We start from the raw sequence: 25990 nt of genomic DNA, 5'->3' as shown, positions 1-25990 counted from the left end.
GCTCATCTTTGTACAGAGTCTGCCAATGCACTTGTTATTAATTCATTTTATCTGGGGCCAAGAAATCCCCTCAGGGTTGGGGTCTTATGGTGTTAGGGATGCTGGCATTCTCACTCTGCTTTTATAGCACACGGACAGATGCCATGCAAAATCCCATTCGCATTTGCAGTGCTTGGATTAACAAATATGGAAGGGGGGCAGGGGAACAGCCAGTGTGACAACTCTCAGCAAGATGTCCTTAGAGCTAAATTGGAGACGAGATGAGCTCATTCCAATAACTGCTAATGGAAAGCCTGATTGCAGAGGCTCCCATTGACTTCAATTGCCTTGGAAAGAACAGCGTGCACTGCGCTACGTGCCTGCCCTGCACTGAGCAGACACTCACCCTCTGTCTGCACACAGAGGATTCTCGAGCTGGTTTCTTCACTGTTTAGTGGTATTGCTCTTCTTCTTACTAGAATGAGACAGGACTTCAGCCCACAGCCTTTTAAAAGTCCTCTTATTTTTTTTTTTAATCCTCCACCTTGGGAAGAAGGAAAGCTGCATTTATAAAGGCTTAATCCATGGGAGGATTGGCCATTGCCCCGAGTCTTTACAGAACATGTATTTGGAAGAAGCCAACAGCTGGGCATTAGGCAGGTTCCCTCTGCAGGCTTTTGCCTGGAGAAGCTCTGCTGTCCTGTTACTTAAACCAACATGCTGTCAAGCATTATTACTAATAGCTTGAATAATTTTTGAAGGCTGAAATGAGACTGCTAACATGCTAGCCGCTGAGGAGATAGCAAGTGCAAGTCTGATTTTATGGAATCTAGACTGAAAAGACCAGGGGAGAGAGACCAACAGTGTTGTAGCATTCAAGTAATTAACAGAAGAAGCAGTGTAAATTGGTGAGCAGGAAAGACTTCTAAAAGCTGAAATTCCTCCAAAACACAAAATTCCCCCTGTTCCCTCTGTCTGGTAGAACTAGAGTCCCCAGAGTCATCCTTGGGATGGCTGTTGCAACCAAGGAGTGGGCAACCACAGCTATGAAGTTAAAATCAGCCTGGGACCAAGAGACCACTGAACCCAAATCTCATGTGATCTTTGCCAGTAGATTACCCCTCCCATCCAGCACCTCAGGTCAGGTCATAACACAGACACTGCTAGCCCTACTTCCAGGGCAATGCTGAATTTCTGAAAGAGAATAAATGAGGAACGAGAAGAAAAAATCTTGGCTGTTTATATCTCCTTGCAACATGGGGATTTTAAATCCTGTTGATGTTAATGTATGGTGCCCAAGGTCATTGCTGGAGAATGGAGAGAATCCCTTATAGGGCAGGGTTGGAGCCTGTGGGATTACTGCCTTCCTCTGAAATAGAAAGCTGCTGAGCTGCAGTTGTTCCTTTTGAGCCTAAGTCAGCCCACCTGCTCCTTCAAGACATCTCTCGTATATCAGCTGAATAATGAAGTCATGAAAGTCAGGGTTTGGGCCAGCAAGGAAGAGCCTGGCTTTCTAATTTAAGATCTGCTGTGGATTTGGAGAAAGTTTTGAGGGCTTTTCCTCATCTTCTCCCTTGGCCTCAGGGCAGCTGTTAGGAAAGCCAGTGTTGCATTACATAGAAATGGTTTTATCAATGTGAACTGCCCAACTAGACATGTGGCTGGTTTTCATCTTAAACTAATCGTCAAATTGTTCACTCACTCATCAGTTGTACAATCCAGACACACTTTTGGGTAGTGACAAATAAGTACTGAGCTCTAGGTTTATTGGTAGTTTCAGTTATTTTTGTAACTGACTGAGGCTTTGGAGCTGGCACCTTCCCACCTGTGGTAGCACAAAAGAAGGAAAAATTCCTCTGATCTTGCTGGAGCAATGGAAATGTCAGATGGGTGGAGGAGGACACTGGCCTTGCCTGTCTCCCTGAGCTCTGGGAATTTTGTAATTCAAAGCTGGGACTAGGCAGCCCCTGGCTCTGCCTGTGGGAAGCAGCTGAATTGATGGGATATATCTTTCCAGATGATCTTTTTCTCCCCCCTCCTTTGTCCTCTGACATGGGTGGCAAAGGTTTGTGCTTCTCCCAAAATGTCAGTGTTGGTGGGGAACTGGTTGGTGTGTGGGAAAGCAGGTGCTTGGCTTTTTTTGTCCTCAAATGTCAATCCATCTGCTTCTGCCTCTGTGTTTTTTATGAGGTGCACTCACTAATAACACCTTTTTTCTTCTTTTTTGTGTTTGTTTTCCTTTTCTTCTCTTTTGTCTAGAAACTAATTGCCAACATGTCTGATACCGAGGAAGTGTAAGTAGAGGGAAAGTTGTCTGCCTGTTTATCTGCTCACCGTGGCTCCACACAGCAGAGCCAGGGCATCCCTGCAGGGTGCTGCTCTGTGCTCAGCCTGAAGCCCCCCGCAGACAGTGGGGAAGGAGCATCTTGACTTAGCGTGTCACAGACCCCTCCCTGTCCAACACAGGACATGCCCCAAACACCTCCACCCTGCTCAGCCTGCCCTCTGTAGTTGTGGCACTGCACCTGGAGGAGGGGGAGTAAAACCCACACTGCAGTGGTTTCTGCCTTGCTTTAAAAAATCCAGAGTAGTATGACCCAACCCAATGGGATCGTTTGACATTTTTGCATCAGTAGTACAGAGGGGAGATTTAGGGCAGTCATGGGATCAGAGGAATCATGGACAGAGCTGCAGACAACAGAATTTAGGCAACATTGCATTGGGTTGCTTCGGTGTATGGTTTAAAGCTTGATTTAAAGCTTGATTCAGTACAGAGCGGGAGAAATTCTTACCTCGTTTCAATATCATTTTTTCCTCTCTCACAGGGAACAAGGAGAGGGTAAGTCTTAAATCTGTCTGTAATTGCTTCTGTGCAAGCCTGCAACACTTGCTGGCTGTGTCAGCTGATATGGTTAGACAAATCTGAAGTTTCTTTTTTGTGCTTCTGTCTGTCTGACTGTCACCAGCTTCTGGGGTTTTTGCAATAGTTGTAGCACCCTGGCCGTGTCCGTGCTGCAGGCAGCCTCTGGGGTTTCAGCCCCAAACTGATGCCCTAGTGGGAGGGGACGCTGCTAGTTTTTGTAAGGGCACTGCCATCTGCTGGCAATTTATTTTGAAGCTTCTGTAGGTGTAATATATTCTGCTTTTAGAACATAAATACCCACAATGCTTATAAGCAATATACATAGAATCTTTTCTTATATTCAGAGGCCCTCTCTGCTACCTCTGCCCTTCTAATGCATGTCTAACCTTGAGTTTCCATTGCCCAAGGAAAAATCCAATACTTTATTATCTTCTTCCCCTTTTTATAACTACTCTTTTTTATTTTCAAAGTCATTTAATCTGTTATTTCACTTGCTGGTTTGCAAGTGGCCTCTCAGAAACCATCTTGCCCGGCATCCCTGTGAGCACAGAGGGCTCTGCCACGGATAATGTCCTACTGATATGTCAAGGCTGATGGTTGATTTGTCTGCTTTTTTTCCCCCTCTCCCATTTCAATGCAGAGGAGTACGAAGAAGAAGGTAACAAAAAAAAACGGAACATAATTTATCTTTCTTTGATTCTTGGTCCTGCTTTTCTCTTGTCTACATTTCACCCTTCTCTTTGGAGCTTGCTGCTAAAGGCAATCTGAAACACTTGATCAGTAAACCAGTTGGAAAACAAAAAAAACCAATCAAGTTTTTTTGGGCTGCGATGTGCAGAGCCTTCATGTAACAGTGAAACAGAGTATTTGTATGAGGGGATGGTGAACAAGCTGGGGGCTCATCTGTTGATGAACTTGGAGCTTTCTAGAGCAGGGCCTGGTGCAGAGCCCCCATAAGATATCATTGGTGAACTCCTGCCCTTCTCATTTTGGCAGTGTCCACAGATTGCATTTAAATTTTGAAATTGAAAAGAGGAGCAGGTTGTCCAGCTCCTGAGGAGCGGCCAAGAGGGCACTGCTGAGGATGGAAAAAGGCAAGGCAGAGAACCAACTGGCAAAGATGAAGTTTCTTACCATGCCTTTAGCTGGCAAAATGTGATTTGACAAGCTGAGAGACAGAGTGCTGATCTGGAAAGATGGAGCATGAAAAACCCTTCTCACCCAAGTTGTTTCACCTTTTGTAGGCAGCAGGGAGAAGATAATTTGGATATGTATCACTGTCTTTGCTGGGCACTTTTGACACACTGGCTTCAGTTCAGGCAAGTGTAGGTGCCAGTTGTCATCCTTCATTTTCCCAAGGTGTCTGGAACAGAGCTAAGGGCCAAACTCTTGGAATCTCTCCCAGGATCTGCCCTTAATGCCTAAGGCATCTTCTAAGGGGTAGAAAGGAAAACCTTTTACTGGAGGTGGAATATTTGCACATGGCGGGTATGAGACCAGCTCATAGACAGAGAGTTGTCCCTGTGTAAAAATGTCCATTTTGGGGATTTACACACAGCAGAGCTTCCTTTTCCTTTTCCTTTTCCTTTTCCTTTTCCTTTTCCTTTTCCTTTTCCTTTTCCTTTTCCTTTTCCTTTTCCTTTTCCTTTTCCTTTTCCTTTTCCTTTTCCTTTTCCTTTTCCTTTTCTTTTTTTTTTGTCATGGATTCCTCCAAGTTGCTGCAACAGGCAAATTCACATCAGTGCAGCTGTGGCCATGTTGAGAGTAGTTTCTGCTACTGCTATAAGGTACATTAGCCTTAAGCAACTATTTCCCCTGGCATTGCTTCTGAAGGGACCAAGGGCTCAAGAAAAAGAAAACAGAGACACTAAATGGGTTGTAGAGCTGCCTTCAGTCATCATCTGTCTCTCATGTCCTGCATGGAGTGGCAGAGCCAGGAAGGTTGAAGGCATTTTTCATGCTCCATCCTTTACGTCTTGTCAAATGTCAAAAGAGCAAGCGAAGGGTGTTGCTCCTACAGACAAGCCTTCCTTAAAGGAAAAGCATTTTTTGCCTTTCTCCTTTCTTCCCTAACCGTCTACTTTTTGTTTTCAAGAATTTAATGACTGATATGACATTAATAGGCAGGTGAATTTCTTTTTAATCTGCATGACTGGCTCCTCTGAGGTGTATCTTCTCTTTGCTCCATACTTTTGCTTGACCTTTGTGTCTCTTTCTGATCTCATCCATTTCTTTTCCATATAACTTTTCTCCATCACTTTCTAACCACCTTTTTTTCTCCAGGCTTTAGCTCACCCCAGCACCAGTTTCTAACAGTTTTCTGTTTTCATTTTCCTGCTTGCTGTTGCTTCTTGTTCCATGACACTTGCCACCTGAAGCTCAGGAAGAAGGTATGTGACATGGCTTCTGCTTTCTTTCTCTCTCAGTGTGGAGGGAGAATGTGTGGAAAGAAATCCAGATCAAACATTTCACATCCAGTCTCATCCAGTCTCAGGACTCTGTCTTGAGCCACAGACATCAATGCAATAGCGGGCATTGATGTTTTTTATTGAGCTGGTAGAAAATTTGGCCTGTTTTATTTAAAATTTTTGTTTTTATTTATTTAAAAAACAAAACCAAAGCATTTATATATATGAAAGAAATAAAATGCATTAATATATACATATAAAATGTATAGAATATACACACATAAATATATATATATGTGTGTGTATATGCATATATGTGTATGAAAACAAGCATATATATATTTGTTTTATTATACCTTTTTTACTGAACCACTTGACTTATTTTTGGCACAATGGTGTCAAAATGAGTATTTTAAAGGGAGGGAGGGACCCTGCAAAGTTTATATTCATCTGGTAAAGTTCAAGAATGAATTTGTTTCAAATGTTAAAAATTGATTTAAAGTTGGTGAAAAGTTTTCACCATATGAGAAAAAAATGTAAAGCAAAAGAAATGCAATAGTTTTATATTTTTGGTTAAAAATTCACCAAAAAGTTTGGTTTAGGGTATTTTAGCCAACTCTAATAAAGAATAGCATATTGGATGCCTTTTTATGTGGTTTTCACTTGTGGTCATATTCCCATATTTCTGTAACATTTATAACCCCATAATGTGACCATAAAAATGTTATTTTTAATTCTCTCTCACCCTCTAATTCCATCATTGTGTATTCTTACCCATAACGGCCTGGGAGCTTGGCAAACCTCAGGAATGTTCCAATAACGTATTTCCTGTTTTAACTTTTCTCCTCCCATTTCTTTTGCTGTGTGATGTTTCCCACCCACAGAAGAGGCTCAGGAAGAAGGTAGGTGAAGCAGCATCTCAGCCCTGCTGGTTCCTGCACCAGCAGGATGATGTGCACCTCGATTTTGCAAGGTGGTAGAAGAAAGCAAGAGACAAGAGAGAGATTCTGGGACAAACTACCTGCAGGCAGAGGGATTTTCTTCTTCCTTGCACAAATTTCACTGAGGGTACCCCACACCCCTGAGGTATCTGTGCAGACACCTCTGCACTAGTTTTGGGAAGGAAGCAGCACAGAAAATGTGGATACCATCCCTTTATCCAAGACACAACGAGGCTGATTTTTAGCCCTGGGTATTTGTGTGCCGTGGAATATCTGGGGTCTGGCTAGAAAGGTTTCTATCAGGTGTCAACTGGTTTCTCTTATGTAGCTTGGCAGACCATGATCAGATGGATTTTGAAGTCAAAATCCATCTGTGGTAAAATATGTGCTTAGCCCTATGTTATATAGTACATATGCTATAATGTCATATTATGTATAAAATATATCATATATATTATAAGTTTATAAGCTATAATATATCATATGAGATATAATATACATAAAATAATTATAACCATGTAGATGCTGGCAAATAACCCCAGCTGGCTCCTCACATTGGCACGGTGGGACAGACAGGATGGGAGAAGGGCTGGAACAGAAACTCACCCTTTGCACTCGAGAGGTTTGGGATGTGGTGCTCCATGTGCAAGGATACAAAGGGTGTGTTGGTTCCATATTTGCAAAGCTTTGTGCTGTGGGCATATTTTAAACAGGGGTAAACCTGTCTATAGTGCCACGATAGACCCACCCTGAGCAGTTTGCAGAGTTTTTACAGCATCCAGGTCCAGATGGTTTTACATTTCTTGTATCTGTGTGTGCTCTGGTCACCTGTCTCCATTTCTCCATTTCATCTCCTCCTCTGTTTCCTTATTTCATACATCCTGTGCTTTTTTTTTTTTTTTTTTTTAACACTCTGTTGCATTCACACACTCTTTAGTCTAACTGTTCTCGTTTTCCATCTCGCTGCTTTTGCTTCCTGCCACATCCCACCTGACGAAGCTCCTCCAGCAGGTATGTGCCATCACCTTCCAAACTGCTCCCTGCTGTCTCCTTGGTGGTGGTGGTGGGGCCTCAAGGGTGGTGCAAGAGGAGCAGTACCAGTTACTTTGCCTTTTTGCCTCTGCTGTCTTTGCTTTCCACGTGCCCTCTGTGACGGGCTCTGCTGCTGGAACACACGGGAATAATCTCAGTGCGAGGTCCAGCAGAGTAGGCTCAGTGATAACCCGGCCTCTCTACCACCCCTGCCCCATGCAGGGCTCACCATAAAGCAGGAGCTGTCCTCTAAAATTGGAGCCAGAGAGAAATTACACCATGAGCTTACTGTGAGATTTTCCCTGTCTGATATAGTTTTGCTTCTTCCCTTCACATGAAGGGAAGCTGTCTCCCAGCCACAGGTGCCTCAAATTCCTTTCCCCTCCTGGCCATTAGCATGTTCTTTACTGGGATAAAACTTTTCCCCATGAGCAGAATTTTCAGCCTATGAAAGGTTTTCAGCCTATTTCAGCTCATGTAATAATGTATTTCTCCTAATGTTCCTTTGCATCCTGTCCCGGGGCTGTTCACACCTAAAGAAGCTCAGGAGGAAGGTATGTGACATGACTCCTGAATTCTTGCCTTTAAGAGTAAGCTTTGGCTTAGCCAGCAAACCATAAGATGGCAAAAGGAAACAGGAGTTACAAATAGGCATATTAATACAGACAAAACTTGCCACCACCTTGTTTTTTGTACTGTCTGCTGTCACGTTCTGTCTTGACATTGAATGCGCTGTCGATGTACGTGGTAACTGTCGCATGAAATACAAGCTTGAAAAGTGCTGGGAAATGTAAACCTCATAAAAGGATGAATGTTGAAGACCCTTTACTCTGAGATTAGTTGGGTCTCCTTGGCAGGCTTATTTTGGACCATTTGGGATGGATCTGTCCTGCAGACTGTATACAGAAATGCTCATGATTGGCTGATATTCTTACAATAGCCTTTCCACACATCTTTTTTCCAGCTTAAAGCCTGTGGGATAAAGCAAATGGTGATAAATTTGATGCTTTAGCTTTGCAAATGATTAAAGATGGTATTCTTTTTCATATAATGGAGTTTCTAGGCCACTGTTTCATGGCAGTACTTGCAGCTACCCAAAACCTGCTGGCCTCAGGTTGTAAATACACTTAGGCAAGCATCAGGGTTATGAAACAGTGTGCTGCTCCTGGCTTTGGGCAGGACTGCAGGAATGGTTGTATAAGGCAAGTGTAATCTGATATGGCTGCTTAAATCAGCTTTATGTTTTTAATATCTCAGACCATTTGCACCCTCACTTCCAGTCCTGCTTTTAGTATCCATACTCATTTTATTTCCTTGCAATCTTTCCCTCCCCCTCCATTTTGCCCAAGTGAAAAGTTGTTCTGATGCTCCTAACGCTTCCATTTCCTTTGCATTTTGCTCTGTGACTCTTCCCACACGCTAAAGCTCATGAGGAAGGTATGTGCCATGACTTGTGAATTCCTCTGTTTCTGTCTGGAGCGGTAACTCGTGCAGGAATTCTGGAGGTGGTTGAAGATGAGCCGACACAAAAAATATCCTCTGCACGGTTGCTTTGCTCTCATAGGATACACGGTGTGATGAGTAATGAGTACTAACTGCTACTTGAAAACAATGCCTGAGGCACAGGCTGGGCACTGCTCATGTATTCCCCAGCACCTGATTTCTCTAGCCAGGCTACTGAAATGGACACCAGTTGGTACAGGGATAGTGCTCCTCAAACCATTTCCTCTGTGCCATGCCCCAGGGTTAGAGGTGGGACAGCCGTGTCCTGAAGCAATACTGTGTCGCTCAGTTGGGTGCACCTCTTCCCCAGTTCCCCTGCCACTGCATGGAGACAGAGCTCCCTTTTGCAGCAGAGTATGGAGATGTTGGAAGACTTGCACCCAAAGTCATAAGTGTTTCAACAAGTGACACAGTGTCATACATAGTTTTTACTGTTGGGGTAAGGATTGGACTAAGTGCCATCATTTTGGTTGGAGCATATTTGAGAAAAGATGTATTGTGTGCTTTTTCCATAACTATTGGGGTGTTTCTGGGTTAATGTGCATTATGCAAAACCAGGGGTGGCAGGGTTGCATTTTTACTTGATTTTGTAACTGGAATTAAGGTCCAGATCGGGTAAGACAATCTCTGTGATTGGCAAAATAGAAGGTCATGCTTCTTAAAGCATCAGCCTGGCAGCCCAAACCCATTTACCTTTCAATTGCCCTTCTGCCTGCCCCTCTCTGCTTGCCCAGCCAGGCTTCCATGGGATGTTTTATCCTGCAGGTTGGAGAGCAGTGACATGCTCATACTCACCCTCCCACATTGGTGTGCAGCCCTATGCACCAGGGGTGAAATCCTGGGCACCAAGAAAATCAATGCCAGCTCCTCAGAGCCCATTGATTTCCACAGTGGCTGGGGTTTCTATGCACATGAATAAGAGCAGGTTGGCTATACCCTTTTTTGCGCATTCAAACTTATGGGTAATGGACTTAATTTAAATACAAGTCATGTTTTTGTCAGCCAAAGGCTACAGTGGCATTTGATTTATAACATTGTGAACTTATATGTTAGGCATCTGCATTTTTATATTCAAACAACCCTTCCTCTTCACAGTTCTAATTGACATTCACATGTGCCCTCTATTTCTCACTTAATCTTATTAATAGTTTTTATCCCTTTAACACCCCTTCCACCACCTTGGCAAAGGAAAGTGTAAGGGTTTTTAATTATCCTCTGTTTCGTGCTCTAATTCTCTTATCTTTCTTTGCATCTCCTTCCCTGCTACTTCCCTTTTAAAGAAGTCCATGAACCAGGTATGTGACTTCTGAATTCCTCTGCGTCAATCTGAAGGGTTATTGTGTGCTGGAAATTCAATTCCACTTGGCAGTTTCTCAATTGGGTCATGTGCTGAATTGGGACAGAATGGAAACTTTTCAACCAACCAAAAAAAAAAAAAAAAAAAAAAGGAAGAACGCTTTGTTGACAGCTTTTGAAAATTATGTTTTTTATTTAGTTAAAACATTTTGTTCCAACTTTTTTTTCCCTTTATGGAAGATTTCCAAATTTTGAAATGAAAATTCTATTTTAGATGCTTGTGAAGCATTGCCTCTATGGATAATGTGGGGTATATATAGTGAAATGCAAGAACAAATCTGGAATAAGAAGTTGCCACAAGGCAAAAAGTGGAAAAGTTTTGTTCCAGAGATGTTAATATCTCTGCAGCCTTTATGGCTGTGAAATGTTTCTATTTTTTTTAAACTAAAATCTCAGCTATGTGTGTTATGTAATATTGAAATTTAATTTGAAGTCTGATTTATGTTGGAAAATTTTAACAGTAACTCTAGTATTATACTCAGGAATTCAAAGACAGTGGAAGTAAACATAAAAATCAAATATTAACGATAAACTGCAACTTGCAGCTTCCTCACACTTTTGACCAGTCATAATTTCCTCATCACTCTGTGATGCATAATAATGAGGATAAAGCTAACTGCTGCATGAAAAATGTAGTAACATGTTTTGTAGACAAACATCTCAGTGTATGAGCTGTAATAACAGGCGCTTACCGGACTTGGAGCCATCCTCACAGTGCGTATGGGAATGTTATAATGGTCATTACCTGGGAAAACAGAAACCGAACTTGCAGTGTCCTCTAAACTGTCTGTGGAAATGGTTCTGTGCCATTTGGAGTAGCTTTATTAAAGTAGTCACATCTCAGCAGCCTCCCAGCCCAGCTATTTCCCTCTGCTGTCCACAGAGGGAGACCAGCCTCTTAGTTCAGAGCAGATTGATCCTTTTGCCAAGGCTGGAGTGAGGTGAAAGCTGATTGATTTTTACATGACTTAATACTTCAACATTCATCTCTTCACTGCTTCTCATGTCTCTCCTGTTCTCATTGCTTCTTGTTTCACATCCTTCTCTTTTTAATCTTATTCTTTTTTGTCTCTTAATCTGCACTTAAGGTTTTTCTGACTTTGATTTGCATGAGCTAAAGGTCATTGCCTCCATCAGAGCTGCTTTGCCTGCCTCTGTACCTCTCTTCCATGATATTTACTGAGCTGCTACTCACTGCTTGAGAGCTGGTTCTCTAGCATTGACTGATGTATGAGCTTGAAATTTGTGCAAAACACAAGGTATTAACACAATATGATAAAAAATAAAGCCATAACCACAGCCTCCTCATGCTTTCTTTTCCCTTTGTAACATAAAGCACAATAAAACCAAAAGACAATGTAAATATAACATGCTTAACTAAAAACTTTTATGCCAGAAGGAGACTGTCCCAGCTTTTCATGTAACTGCATGATTAATTAGTTTCTCTGTTATTGATGCTGTCTTTGCCTATCACATATTCTAAGTCACAGCTTTGGCCTGCAAAAATCACAGTTGTTGCTGTTGTGGAATTCTTGCTCTAATTCTTTCATTTTTCCTTCTTGACTCTTTCCACCTAACCAAGCTCCTGTCTGTGACATCTAAACCTATGTATTAATCTGAAGCATTCCTGTACATAGGAACTTGAAGATGTTGAAGAATACCAGAATCATGAAGAATCAATCCATTCTTGAAATTCCCTAAAACTTATTTTCCCTATGGGAAAGTATAAATATTGTTTGTAACTGAAGAATCACCATCTAAGAAGCTTAGAATAAGCTTTTTTAGAGTCCCCAAAAACTTCCAGGGCTGTGACTGCCCCATAGCCCTGACAGAAAGCAGGTACCTGAGCTGCAGAAACCCAAGCTGCTTACACTTGCAGAGAGTGGATTGCAGCAGGATTCTGGCACACAAACTCAAGCCGTTCTAGTCCTTTGCAGCAAAGACAAGCTCTGTGCAGACACAAACACTGCCAGTTCTGCAGATCTAAGCCTGGAATCTGCTAGCAGAGATTCTTAGATGGTGAAGCTTCAGATGCAGGCATAGAGATACATCCAAAGCAGAACCTCCTTCAGTAACTCTCACATCCTCATGCCAGCTCTGATAGCTAAAAGGGCAGCTGAAAGCTAGGTAACACTAAATGCTTGTAAAACTCTCCTCTTGGGTATGTTTTCTTTCAAATTTAAGGATCACCAGTGTTACTATAATTGCCCATGGTTTATAAATTCGCATGGTTTAAACTGTTGCAAATCATCAACATTCAAATTCCCTTTATCTTTTGTTTCTATGGCATCTCCTTCCTATCTACTTCATACCCCACTGTAATTACACTCCTTTTCCACTCTTATTAACAGTCCATCCCTATAACTTGGTCTGCAAATTACACTTCTCCAACCCAGTCTTACCAAAGTTTGAGGTGGTCCCTTCCTGCATAACTTATTTCTAATGATTTTATCTTCCTTTCCTGTGTTTTTCCCCTGACACATCCTACTAAATGAAGCCCCCCCTCCAGGTATGTGATTTAACTTCTAAACTCCCTGGTGTCTGTCTGCTGGGATGGTGTGTGTGAGAAGTGAATACAGGGTGACAGGGGATAACAACTGATCAATTAAGGATGGATTATAACTTGCATGCCTTTGGGGTGGTTCTATTTTAGTTTAATATTTTTTCTCAGTGAAATGTAATCAGCAGTGAGGAGGAGGAAACGTACTAGTTGCATGAAAATTTCACTAGAAACTGGGGGAACACACATATGCTATTGTGAAAGGATAGCTCAGCAAAAAGTCTCCTTGTGGGATGCATTAAATTCTGCCCTGTGATATGAGAATGAATATTTCTTCCTATAGGGGAGGATTTATTTAAAATCTCAGGGCAGAATTTGACCCATTGACTGTACATGGGGAATATAAACACTGTGAGAGTTTGTGGTTTTTTAATGCCTGCTTTGCAAAATATTTGGTGGGGTGTGTGTGCGTATGGCTGAAAAGCAAAATCTGCTCTGCAAATTCACATTGCTGATCTATTCCTGCTTTGCCAAAACCCAGAAGAATGACATGTAAACCTGCACAGACTTCTAATGAACATTTTCTTCCTATGAAGTAATCTGTTTGTAATTTTACATTGCAAATGGATTTGAAGAGCAGCAGTACATTTATATAGACATCAATGTTGTCTTCAAGGAAGAAAATGGCCTGAGCCATAGATCTAGAAGGGAACTGAGCTTCTTTGGAAGTTAGCTGAACGTTGATGATGAGTTATGGCAGGTATTTCAGCAGGTTTCTCAACCACACTGCGTTTATTTCAAATGGCTGAAATACTGCTGTAGTAAAGGATGGGTCCAATGGTGCTTTGAGAGTGCTGGCTATGTTCATGTGCATATTTCCAATCAAGGTAAACCTCGGTACACTGTGCTGTCAGGTTGTGCTTTATGCCATATGATGATGAGAAGTGTTTTTTAAGCACTCCACTATTATCATAAATCTGCCTTTTTAACCTTTCCTGTTCTGTGACTTCTCTTTATGTGTTATTTCAAATGTAAATATTTTACATGTTTACTTCTTAACTTCATTCTTGGCTCCCCTTTTCCTCTCTGCCCCTTCTCCCCATTGGGTCAGAAGCTCTTTTGGTGTGTGAAATAACAGGTTTCTTGTTCTCATTCTCTTGTTGTCTATCGCAACTTGTTCCATGACACTTCACACCTGAAGTTCATGAGCCAGGTATGTGACACGACTTCTGGTTTACTCCACCTAGGTGCAACACGAAAGTGTGTATGTGTGTGAGAGAGGGAGAGAACAGGAGTCCTGGGCTGGTAGAAGAGAAGAAAACAAGAGAAACAAACATTAACCACAATTATCATTTGCAGCTGTCTTCTCCCTTAACCTCCATGCTTACTGCTGCTTTAACATTACAGCTTTTTCAAGTCCTGACAGTTTCTCCAGTTTTCTGCCTGCCTTAGTTCACTAATTCCTTTATTTTTTTTTCCCTGGTCTCTTTCTCAGGATTCCAAGAGTTTTAAATAACTGTTCTGTTTGTTTTTTTTTTTCTATTTCCTGTCTTTCCATCACTGCTTGCACCATGACAACAGCAGAGGAAGCTCATGAGGAAGGTATGTGGTGTGCCTACAGACCCTCATCCTTTCTCTTTTTCAGTGCTGGGGAAACAGTGTCAAAAACACTGACACTGTTCAAGAGAAAAGAGAGTATGGGAGGGAAATGATCTCTCTAGATGGATTTCAATGAACATGGAGAAAGGGACGCTTGTTAGCCAAGTCAAATCACCAAAAAGGTGGTTTTCCTTCTTGTTCCATCTCCAGAGAGTCCAAGGTTCCGGCATAACAGGGAGGGAGCGGGGACAGTGCTCTTAGGACAGTGCTGGTTGTGGATTGACTGCTGTGCTTCTTCTCTTTTTCTTTTGTCCTCCAATCTACAGCCACTGAAGAAGGCGAATACAATGATGGTAGCTCAGTGTTGTCTTAGGACAACAAAGTCATCTTTCTAACATCTCACTCTCTTTTCTGTGTCTGTTTTTGTCCCTCACTATATTTTAAATTCAGGAACTGGGCCAAAACATCTCTGCTGCAAAGAATCGCTCACTGTGCATATCCAATCACCCTTGGGGAGTCATTAGTGTGTTGAGAAGCCTCTACATCCTCATTAGGATAGTAGATGGTGACAATCAAGCTCTAGAAGCTTGCTCTGGACTTGTCTTTTAGCCAAAATCTGTTGTGTCCTAGCTCTCATCAGCAAAACGTCTCTATCTCCAAAAAATGAGGAAAGAATCTCTTAAATCGTGATGGCATATTTGAAAATGGAGCTGAGCCCTGTATAGACATGCATCCCTCACACAGCCTTGGGTGGTCATGGCCTCCAGGCCTGAATCTACAGAAATGTAAACTTCTGCTCAAGCCATGCACTTACACTTGTGCTGAGCATTAGACGTCTATTCAGATGGGTGGAGCTAAATATAGCCTGCCTGTAATACTTGGGTGCTGGAGCACACAGGTGGGGACAAGACTCATGTGAAAGGACCAAACCTAACTGTGTGCAGGGTCAGTGTGGCTCTTGTAGAAGATAACTTAGCCCCTCCCTGGCCAGTTGAAGCATACAGAAAGTTCTCATGGAGTTTTAGAGGCTGTTGAAGTAACTGGGTTCTTCCTGACTGCCCCAGCCCCTAGAACACCCAGGCAGCTGCTTCAAAAGACAAAGACCAATGTCAGTTGAAAACATCCTGCATTTTCTATGTTTCCTTGTTTTGTTTGATTTTGCTTTTGTAGATTTTTTTTTGTTGTTCTTTTGTTTTAATTTTCTTGCTTGCTTTTCAGGCTTCTTTTTTAATTTAGGGAAGTACCCTGAGGACCTTCCTGAGCCCCTCTTTTTCTCATTCTTTTATTTTTAATAGCATATTGATTTCCTTTTTCTCCCAAGGACACAGTGTGAGTTAGATGTGTTGCTTCTGAGAAGTGGGATTAAGGGACGGTGTTTAGGGATTTCTGAGTGAAATAAAGGCAGTTCACATGGATTCCCAGAGAAGGAGAGCACCGTGTGAATATCTAAAGACTGGGCAGGAGCAAGCAGGGTGGTGCTATTTTGGTGGTGTAGCTTCTCCCTGCGTGAAGACTTTCAGAAACCAGAAACTCAAAGGCTCTCTAATCACCAGGGCAGTGAACTTGGATTTGCAGTGTCTCTTGCCTTCTTTTGGCAGGGTTCTATGTGGGGATTTTGTCTCAGCCCCATGGCTCGCAGTCAGAATGACCGGAATGTCAGTCAAAATCCGCCACAGGAACAGGAATTTGCTATGACAATTCCTGCTTGTCAACAAATTTTGGCCCAGTTCCTTGACTTGGTGTCTTGAAAGAAGGGGCATTTCAAAATAAATCCCATCCCTGGACTGCTTTTGGTTCATACAGTATGGACAAAGGCTGGGTCATGCACTGCAGAGGATAGATTTTTTACTGTTAAATTTTTAATAAAATACCCCTTTTTCTGGTTTTCTGGAGGTACCTTTAAGGATTCTAACTACAATTTCTTATTTCAAGAACTAACCTTATTTTTTAATTTTTACAATTGTTTGTTGAAGTGCTGATTTGGTGGGAGCTGAAACCAAATTCACACAGTTATTGACAGACAGGTGTCGATCCTGGCAACCAAGATCAACAAACAAAACCAGTTATTTCCTGTCTACTCTTTTTTCCTCCCCTCTCTTTGAAGTGTTACTAACTGGCAGCTTTAAGCCAAACAGGAATGTCTATGAAAATTATCTGGGAATGTCATGAAGGAAGGGAATCCTGTGTAAATAACATACCTGATAGACTGGTTAATTATAATTACATTTCCTCTCTCCAGGTAAAAGGCAATTTAGCTGACATGTTAAAAAGCTCACTGGCTATTTGAAAAGCAAAACAAATAAAAAAAAAAAAGTGGAGGAATACAAAAGCACGCTGTTGGCTAATGGTATTTTTCTTTAGGAGTGATTTGGGACTTTCTTTATAGTGGAGCAGTCTAAAACACATTTGTAATTACATGCTGTTTATTTTCTTAGCATTGCTCTGGCATCTGGAGGCCTCAACTGAGATATGTTTTGGCAGGCAGTGTTCTTGCAGTAAATGAGAAAAGTCTACCTCCTAAAATGGCATTAATGAAATTTGTATGGGAAAGAGTGAAAAAAAGGAAATGTTGGTTTCTGATTTCTTTTACACATCTCTCACATCTTTTCTCTTGATTATCTCAATAACCCATTTCCAACCACTCTCTCAAGTTTTTGTTATCCAACACCCTTACCTCTGATTGCCTCAATAAATTTTTTCCAGTATAAGTTTTTTGCTATTTCTCCCTCTTACAATATTTCATTTTCTTTTTCCTATTTTTTTCTATTTGCTATTCCAAATTTCCACCATCAGTCTCCAAACTGCTCGATAAAAATAAGCATTTAAAAAAAATTAATATCTTTCTTAATTATGCTATTGATAACAGGGTTCATGCACCTGCTACTGAAGTGGTTATTCTTACTTTTACTTGAAATTTTTTTTTTCTTACCAGATTCAGTAAGCTGTGAGCTCTTTTACCTCAGTTCCTCCCACTGAGCCAACACAGGGAGAGTCTTGTACCGCAGAATCCGTCAGCATCGCTGAAAGTTCAAATGTAGTGTGTGGTTGTGAAAGTCAACCTGGGTCTCTGAGAGAATGGGCCAGAATAAACACATAGGTTTAATTTATTTCTGTTTGTGAGAGTAACAGCACTGAACTTGCTGGCATTGCGCTGGAGTTAATAACTAAAGTTTAAAAAGAATAGCAGGGAGGGGAGTTGACCACAAGCACAAATGTGAAGCGAGTAACTCATAAGACCAGCACATGTCTGAGAGCCAGGGAAAGGTCACTTGTTGCAAGGGAACAATTCTCACTGCCAGAAGGCCCAGGCTGGCAGTCTCTGTGATGGTTTGGCCTGCTTGTCAGGGCATTATGCCTCTCCTGGAGATGGGAAGATCATTCCCATTAATGCCCATGGGAATTTTGCATGTACCTCAGCAAGAGAGGAGAGGATGCTTGCCAAGAGAGGATGGCCTTTCCAAGCTGGGTTTGAGGAGCCCCCCCAGTGCAGAAGAATAAGTAGCTTCTCCATGGCACTGAGGTATCTCAGGGACACGTGCCCTAAGATGTCTTGGAAGCCAATGAACCTGGAGAAAATGTGTGTCATAAAGGTTTTCCCCTCCTGGCCTCCAAGTGAGGCATTTGAACAAAACTGGTGGAGCCTGGTTATCACTGAGCTATGACATTGTGAATTGGATTTAACTTTAACAAAAAAAGTGCTGAGGCACAATTTTCTTTACCCTCCAATCCAGCTGGCCTCCTTAGAGCTTTGGTCAGGATGGTTTGAGAAAAATAATTTTGCATTTACATAAAACCACTGCTTTCCAGATGCTACGTTTGGGACTTTTTTTTCTCTTGATTATTTTCTGCCAAATTCTGTTTCGAGGGTAAAAACAGATTCGCTCCTAGCAAAAGGGGTGTGTGAGTGTGTGTATTTGTTTTGGAAGTGCTTGAGATTTAACCAGTTTTTCTGTATGTTTCTCCTAAGATTAAATTTCCCTTCCCTCCTTTTACTTTAGCAGCTGGCGTGATCTCTGTTGTTTTAACTTTCTTCCTCTTTTTCCCTTCCTGTTTTGCTACATCCTTCCAAATACAGAGGAGAAGCCCAGAATAAAGTAAGTATGATTTCAAAACCCTGGGATCATTTTCCTGATCTAGCAGAAGCCCTTAGATTCTCTATTAGGCAAATGGCCACCAGAAGTCTTTATCCAACTCTGCCTCACAGAACATCCATCTGCATGTCCCTGCATGCCTTTCCAGGAATGCTGCTTCCTTCAGAGGATGCCTTAGCAGCAGTTATTGGCCTGGGCCTTATGACCTGTTCCTGGTAGAGTCAGAGAATCCATGGACTGTCTGAGATGCAGAGGGCTCACAATACCCCAAAATACAGGCAGCTCCACAGTAAGAGAGTTTACTCTCCTGTGTGAGAGGCCATGGCTGGGAAACTGCCCTCTCCATCCAGGATTGCTGACAATGGGAAGGGTGGCAAATGTTGGGCTGGGCTGAGTTGAGCTTTACTAAGGTTTCCTATGGACTTTCTGGCTCTGGGCCCCAGCACCTTCCCTTCCCACTCTGCCAGGTGCCCAGGATGGAGTGTACAGCCCTGCACAGACCAACATCTTCCCATGTGGTAGGGAATGACCACAAGCTTTGGGAATAAGAGGGATTTAAGGGATAACTCCCTGCCCTGCACGAACTTCCAGGAAGACAGTGGTCCTTAGGATTTTTCCGGAGTAGTTTTCCACAAATGTGCTCTTTCACCCCCCCCCATCTCCACCAGCATTCCTCCTTGTCAGCGTGGTTCCTGAGGTCAGGTCAGGGCAGGATAAGCTATTAAAAAAAGCTGCATATTCTTTAAGATTAAAATCCTCTATTTTTGTTTTCTTTTTGTTTTGTTTTTGACTCTCTGCAGACTAACTGCTCCTAAAATACCAGAGGGTGAAAAAGTAGATTTTGATGTAAGTATTCCTGAGACTGGCTGTGTTTGTCCTTTGTACCTGATAATAGACATGAGTGCAAACCCACATAGCTCCTGTACTGGATAGTGCTGAGGGTAAAGGCAAAGACAAAAGTATGGTTGGTTTGCCATTTGATTTCAGCAAAAAGCTACTCTCTGCTCCCTGAAACTGTGTGAATGCATTCACTGATAATGTGACTAAACTAAAGTCTTATGTATTTTTTTTAATCTCCTTGCATCTTTGAAGCCATTATAAGGAAGAGAAAGTAAGTGTTTTAGGGGTTTCAGATCCTCTGTCCCACTGTTGCAAAAGGCTTGAAAGTTGCAGACCCTCATCTGTTACTGAGAAACACTAGCAAAAATTACAATAATATGTAGAAAGCCAAATACCTTCCTAGAAAGTTGCTAGAAAAAAATTAAGATATTCTGGTGTTGAAAACCTCCACAGAAATATTTGCTTTGCCCAAAATGCAGGAATATTTTCTAGGTAATATTTACATTACAAAGCCGAGAGGAGGCAGCTGAGTACATGCAAAGATAGGTGTGTAACCAAAGCCAGGGATAAAATATGGTGTAGGGAAATGGGAGATTTGGATTCTTTACACTTCTGGGCTCCTGACTGTTGCATGAATGAGTGTCTGATTGCATCTACAGCCATTTAAGTTAATCCATAGATTTCCATGGAAATCTACAGACCCTTTCTACTTTTGTTTCTCTGTGTATTGCACGGTGCTGGGAATGTCCAGGACATAATACTAGAGCAATATGGACTTAATGAGTTTTCCTGCTTTTTTAGGACATCCAAAAGAAAAGGCAGAACAAAGACCTGATTGAACTGCAAGCCTTGATTGACAGCCACTTTGAAGCCAGAAGAAAGGAAGAGGAAGAGCTGGTTGCCCTCAAGGAGAGAATTGTGAGTCCTCGTACTGCATTTCCCTGTACTAGACTGAGAGATCATCTGTAGATGAGAAGCTGAAACTGCTTTGACAGAAAGCTGTACTGCCATGTACAGTGACTGCTCAAGTCATCATCAAATGGCTTCTCCCCTCATTTGTCCCCTCTCTTAGCCCCTTGTTTTATATCTGAGAATTGCACGAGACCCTTCTGCATGCTCTAGAAAGAGAGAAGGTGGCTCACATTCAATGAAATGATCTTGGTAGTGGGGTGTAGCAGTGGAGGCAGGTAAAGCCATGGTGGTGATCCTCTGCCACTGCTCCCTGCAGGAGAAGCGCAGAGCTGAAAGAGCAGAGCAGCAGAGAATCCGGGCTGAGAAGGAGAAGGAGCGTCAGGCAAGGCTTGCGGTAAGTGTCTTAGCTTCTCTCTCCTTGTCCCTGCATCCAACTCTAAAGAGAGAGATCTCTAAAGACAAATAAACCTCAGGTTCTGCCCGCCTCAGTCCAGAGATTAAATGACCACTCTCTTAGGGCAAGGGCAGAAAACAGGAGTTGCTAATTCTCATCAATGTACTCCTCTGATCACATTCCCTGCACTGACACTGGCTTCTGGGGAAGCTGAGAGTCTGCCCTGGATTAAATTGTTTTGTGTGCTGCATTCCACAGGAGGAAAAGGCACGGAGAGAGGAGGAAGATGCCAAGAGAAAAGCTGAGGATGACCTGAAGAAGAAGAAGGCTCTGTCCTCCATGGGTGCAAACTACAGCAGTTATCTGGCTAAGGTAAAAATCATGGATTGATGAAAGAAATATGAAAACATTAAACCATTTTGTTGACTGGGAACGGTCTTCATTAGAAGTTGAGAAAATGGCCCAATGTTGAAATTGTTTTATTCAGGCTTAATTTCTGAATGCTGACATTAATTGATATTCTGAAAATAGGCTGACCAGAAGAGAGGGAAGAAGCAAACAGCCAGAGAGACGAAGAAGAAGGTCCTGGCTGAGAGGCGCAAGCCACTGAACATTGACCACCTTAATGAAGACAAGCTGAGGTAACATGTTTATCCTAATTTATGGAATGATATTGATATTTGGTTTTACTGTCCTAAAGTCTTCTCTGGTGATAAAATGAGGTAGAGGAGGGACCCTTCCTTGAAATTCATCATGGGACACACTTTAAGTTGTGCCCTTGCTTAACCTGGAGAATGGAGGAGAAATGGGAATGTAGGAAAGTGTTGAAATGGTTTGGTAGCCCTCTAGCTGTGCTCCTGGTATAGCTCTGTTAGCCTCTCCTGCTAATTAGGATTAGTTGGACTAGCAGGATTTACAGGACTAGCTCTGGGATTAGCTGAGCAAGCCTACAGACTGGTATCTGTAGCATTCCCAGGGGTGAGTTAATGCTGCTAAGATATGAATAGGATGTCCATGAAGGCTGGAGGTTTGGAAGCGAAGTGCTCTGGTGTAGAGCAGTCATCAGATGATAGTCTGGACTGCACGTGTTGGACTTTACACACGACTGAAAGATGAAGGTGGCTCACCTCAGCCCTGACACAGATGAGATTGCACAATGGCAACTCCTCTGCTTATCTGGGTGACCTTCAGAGTCCTCCTTCCTTCATGTCTGATTCCACTGCAGTCTTATCTTTCATTAAGAGTTAGGGGGGAAAATAGAGGAATTATGTTAATGTGTGACACATACAAGACTGCAAGTAGAAAAGATTTGAAGGTGAGAAAAATGTGACCTTGAAAATGAGTAGCTTAAAGAGAACAGAGAGGGTTTACAGGAAGATGTGTGAGTGGCATTAAATAAAAATTCATTATTAATGATGTGAAAACAATGGAAAATATTTGATGTCATGTGTTTCTTCTGTCTTCCCCCATAAATACACAGGGACAAAGCTAAGGAGCTGTGGGACTGGCTATATCAGCTGGAGACTGAAAAGTATGACTTTACAGAGCAGATCAAGAGGAAAAAATATGAGGTGAGTTGAGAGGCTATTTTGCTAAAGGCACTGGGTCCAAAAAGTAAAAATCTCTCTGATTCATCTGGCAAAAGTCATGTTGTGATATCATTTGGGTCTCCAATAACCCTTTGCCATATTTATGCAGCAAAATGCTTGGAACTGCATTCCCCTAACATACATACTTGAAGAGGATTTCACATTTTAGGCTAAAATCGAATAGATCACTTTTAAGGTTTTCAGTGCCCCATGGAAAGGCAATCCCAATGGAAAATGGACGCCCTGCCTTCTCCTGAAACATTGTTCATTCTTGTTTATCTATAGGTAACTGTGGCCTGAAAATTCAGTAACTCTCAGTTCACACTCCTCCATTGCAAAGTAATATTTTTAGACCCATCTTTGATTTCAAACTTGAACGCTGTAAGTTTTATTCCATCCCAGACAGATTACCTGTGGCCTGAGCTCTCTGGAGTCACTGAAAGTTGTCTCCAGACAGAAGCATCTGACTGAAGTGTCATATGGTAACAGAAAGTGGACATGTTTGCTTCACATGGTCACTGGATAGGGCGGCACTCACACCCATTAGGTTTCAGTGGCTGAGAAATCCTACTGGATCTCTCTCTGTCTCGCTCTCCTTTTAACTCCCAATCACACAGACACATGCTGACAGGCAGTGAGCAACACCAATGTAACTATCTCAATCTCTCTTAGATTTTAACAATGCGTTGCAGGCTGCAGGAGCTTTCCAAGTTGTAAGTACAATGAACTTGCCTGTGTCACAGCAGCAGCAAAGGCTACCAAATGCATGAGCCTGCCGCATGGTCAGAGCCAGGCGCCAGACGGGAGCTGGCACTTGGCTCCAAGTGCAGAGAGAAAAGAGAAAAGTGGATCTTGTGTCTCTCCATTCACTTCCTTTTTCTCTCCCTTTCCATTCTTTTAAAAGATGCAAAGTGGTAATTTAGGAAAAGAGTCAAGAGTCCAACAGGGATTTGGTTAAAGAACTGAGCATGCAATCTACTGAGAACACCTTAAAATAATTCCCTATTCAAAACTCTGTATCCAAACCCAGCTGTTACATGCATGGGAGTATCACTCTGATGCGCCTGGGGTGCATGCAGAAACTTAGGGATACACGTGTAATAGCCTGGACTACAGTATACAGAGAATAGGATGGGGTTTGGAAAGCTTCTCCACCTTGTGGCACATGGTTATCTAGATCCAGAATACTGCAGAGGGCTAGCTTAATGATAACCGCCCAAGTGGGTGTGGAAAAACAGGAAATTAGGCAGTGCCAGAGGAGGGGTACATGCCATGGTAATGAGACCTCTGCATAAACAAAGAGGTGGGTGCCTGCTGATGAAAAACAAGGAAACAAAGTACATAGAACGAGCAAAGCAGAAGGAAAATGCCCAGCTAGACGTGGAAGAATAAAGGGAGGATGACAGCAGGAAAAAAATGAGGAGAAAGGTAAGTGAAAATAGGAAAGAGAATGAAGGAGACACAAGCAAGGATGCAAGGGAGAGAAAAAGGAAGGAAGTGGGACACAGAGAAGTAGAGCCATTCTTTAGCTCTAGTGTCTGTTGCTCTTTGGTGCTTCATTGGAGAGTGAGTGTCACAGTCACGATCATAAGGTTATGACTGAAGGTAAGTCTTAAGTGCTTGGGTCAAACTGAAGACAACTGGCTCTCCTCAACACTTGGGGAAGATACTTGGTTGGAAAATAGCAATTTAAACTGCTGTGACAAATACTAAAACTTTCACAAGTAAGTACAAAAGCAAGTGATCTGTTGATCTTTCCTTGCTTGTGTTGTCCTGTTCCCGGTAATTCAGTCTCTTATGTTTCTTCTGTTTGCCATGGAAAGACGTGAGCCAGGAATTACCAGTTCTTGGGAAACCAGAATGTATGACTTTTGTTTTTCTTTTTTGCACGCTGGGACTGTCAAGTGCGACTTTAAATATTCAAAATTTGGATCATCAATTCTTGGACCGGCAGAGCCGGTGCAGAATTTTGAATTGCACCAAAAGCAAAGCATACCTCATGGCAAGGGCATTTCTTCTGTCCAGGAAAACTGAGTTGAACATTGACTCAGTTACAAATGAGAAGATGAAGGGGCAAAAGTCTCTATCACTTCCTAGTCTTTTGTAGGCCTTTCCAGTACCTCAGTCCCAGGATTTCAGTAATGAGTCCAGGCCTACAGACCAAACTGAGTTACTAAGTCAGGCTATAACATGTTTATCCCATGTAAGGTAGGTGTTTCCTCTCCTATGCATCAGGTCATCTTCTCTTATTAAATGAGTGGCTGGGAAAGTGGTGAGTGCTGCAAGCTCCTCACCTCCCACTCTGCCAGCCAGCAAAGGTTATTCCAGCAGAATGTGATACCCATCTTCCATTCCTGAGGTCCCCATCCAAAGATCGCTGAAGATCTTTGGGTTTACACAAACACTTGATGTATGAGTAAGGGAAGAGTGAGAAGGTGACATTGAAACATGAAGGTGATGGAGCCATCTGAGAGCTTTCCAGTTGGCCGAGGTGACATTCATTCCAATTCACCTCCTTGCAGTTTGACATGTGAGTTCATAGGAGATTAATTTCAATTCAATGTATAGAAACATTTCTAGTAAGGGTTATAAAATTCTAGCTCTTCTGTCCCTTGACATGTGAAGGTGGTTTGCAGATTTATTGCCAAGAAGTAACATTTCTGTCCTTCAACCATGGGTGAGCTTTTATTTCCAAGGAAGCATTAATTCCTCCTACAGGCACCTGTTTTGAGCACTTCAGCAGGTAAAATGCTCCTCTCCTTGAGGGAACAAGGTTTCTTTGTCTCTAAAAACCCTGGTCATGTATGTTGTTTGCAGATTGTCACCCTCAGAAACCGGATCGATCAGGCCCAGAAGCAGTAAGTATTTATATCCCCTTCCTAGCTCCTGGCTTGGGGATATCTTCTCAGTGTTCAAATGTGTCACTTCAGCCTCAACAATGACATTTTCTTGTTGCAATGAAATGAGGCTAGAGATGGAAGGGCCTCTCCCATCCTGCCTCACATTGAGAAAATGAAGGGGCAACTGAAGTGAATGTAACACCTAACAAGAAAAAAAATCCTGTTTCTTCACACCATACCTTCAAAAATTTCCTCTGCTTATTGTTGGGTTTTTCAAACACCTGACTGAGGTGCTTTGAATACTTGAGGGAATACAATCCTTGTTTATGAAGGATAAACAAGAGATTGCTTAGATTACTAAGAATGGTGTGTAACAAGACTAACGTAATGGGATTACTGTTGTGAGTTCTTTTCACTCATCATTTCTCTCCCACTTTCCTTCACCACAAGACTATTTCATTACTTTTTTGAGTCTATTATCTTTCTCTAGGCATTTTTAATGGATTTATGAGATACCAGGGTAGACGCAGCTTGAGGGTTAGAACATACAGAAAACTAACACTCACAGAGAAGTAACTGCAGGGCAGAAAGGGAGGAGAGCTCTCCAGTGGTGGGTTTGCTCTTCTCTGTGCATCTGTATCTTTTTACCTAAGTCATGCCAGGAATGAAGCAGTGGTCTTTGGTGATATCTTTGGATGACAGAAGTGACCAGTTACTGCCTTCCCACTTCCCCAAGACACTCTGGCTTATCAAATGAATATAATACTGGGGGTTTAGTTGCAATGCCAAACATAAGGCTTGGCCTTCCCGTGGTATTTTCTGTACAGAGCTGTAGGCTGATAAAACTCAGCAGAATGTGCAGCTGCAGAAGGATGCCAGGGTTTGTCTGGATGTTCCTGCTCTTGTGGGGTCCTACCACACCATCCACAACAGTCCACTGCCTGCTGGTTTCCCCCAAAAGACATGGTACTCTCCCAGGACATCATTTGAAAAGGTTGCACTGGGATGCCCAGAGCTAATGAGATTTCTGTGTGCATAAATTTCTATCCACGCTAGGCACTATCATTCCAAAGCAGTGCCTGCCAGTGTGTTATACAAGGATCAAATGAGTCTCTTGCTTCAGACTTTATTAAATCTCCTTAA

General features: G+C 42.3%; 1 protein-coding gene across 50 annotated transcripts in view; it reads left to right on the top strand.

Moving 5' to 3' along the window:
• Window positions 1-25990, top strand: part of TNNT3 (troponin T3, fast skeletal type) — a 30164-nt gene that overhangs the window by 2459 nt on the left and 1715 nt on the right. The window contains exons 3-20 of one of the 50 annotated variants that reach the window (XM_038139745.1): window positions 2239-2273; window positions 2805-2818; window positions 5221-5232; window positions 6135-6152; window positions 7158-7202; window positions 7763-7777; window positions 10007-10021; window positions 13784-13795; window positions 14164-14184; window positions 14508-14534; window positions 18257-18275; window positions 19073-19118; window positions 19914-20030; window positions 20341-20418; window positions 20677-20790; window positions 20950-21059; window positions 21899-21989; window positions 24825-24865. In XM_038139745.1, the coding sequence (XP_037995673.1) occupies window positions 2254-2273; window positions 2805-2818; window positions 5221-5232; window positions 6135-6152; window positions 7158-7202; window positions 7763-7777; window positions 10007-10021; window positions 13784-13795; window positions 14164-14184; window positions 14508-14534; window positions 18257-18275; window positions 19073-19118; window positions 19914-20030; window positions 20341-20418; window positions 20677-20790; window positions 20950-21059; window positions 21899-21989; window positions 24825-24865 (815 nt within the window). In that variant the 5' untranslated portion in view covers window positions 2239-2253. Of the gene's footprint in view, window positions 1-2238; window positions 2274-2804; window positions 2819-3482; window positions 3501-5220; window positions 5233-6134; window positions 6153-7157; window positions 7203-7762; window positions 7778-10006; window positions 10022-12579; window positions 12592-13783; window positions 13796-14163; window positions 14185-14507; window positions 14535-18256; window positions 18276-19072; window positions 19119-19913; window positions 20031-20340; window positions 20419-20676; window positions 20791-20949; window positions 21060-21898; window positions 21990-22679; window positions 22721-24824; window positions 24866-25990 lie in introns of those variants that run through there. The other 49 variants (XM_038139744.1, XM_038139746.1, XM_038139748.1 and 46 more) reach the window with 49 other exon arrangements.

This window comes from Motacilla alba, chromosome 5 (genome assembly GCF_015832195.1).
Source record: "Motacilla alba alba isolate MOTALB_02 chromosome 5, Motacilla_alba_V1.0_pri, whole genome shotgun sequence".
NCBI lineage: Eukaryota > Metazoa > Chordata > Aves > Passeriformes > Motacillidae > Motacilla > Motacilla alba.
This window is presented reverse-complemented; position numbering and strand designations above follow the sequence as displayed.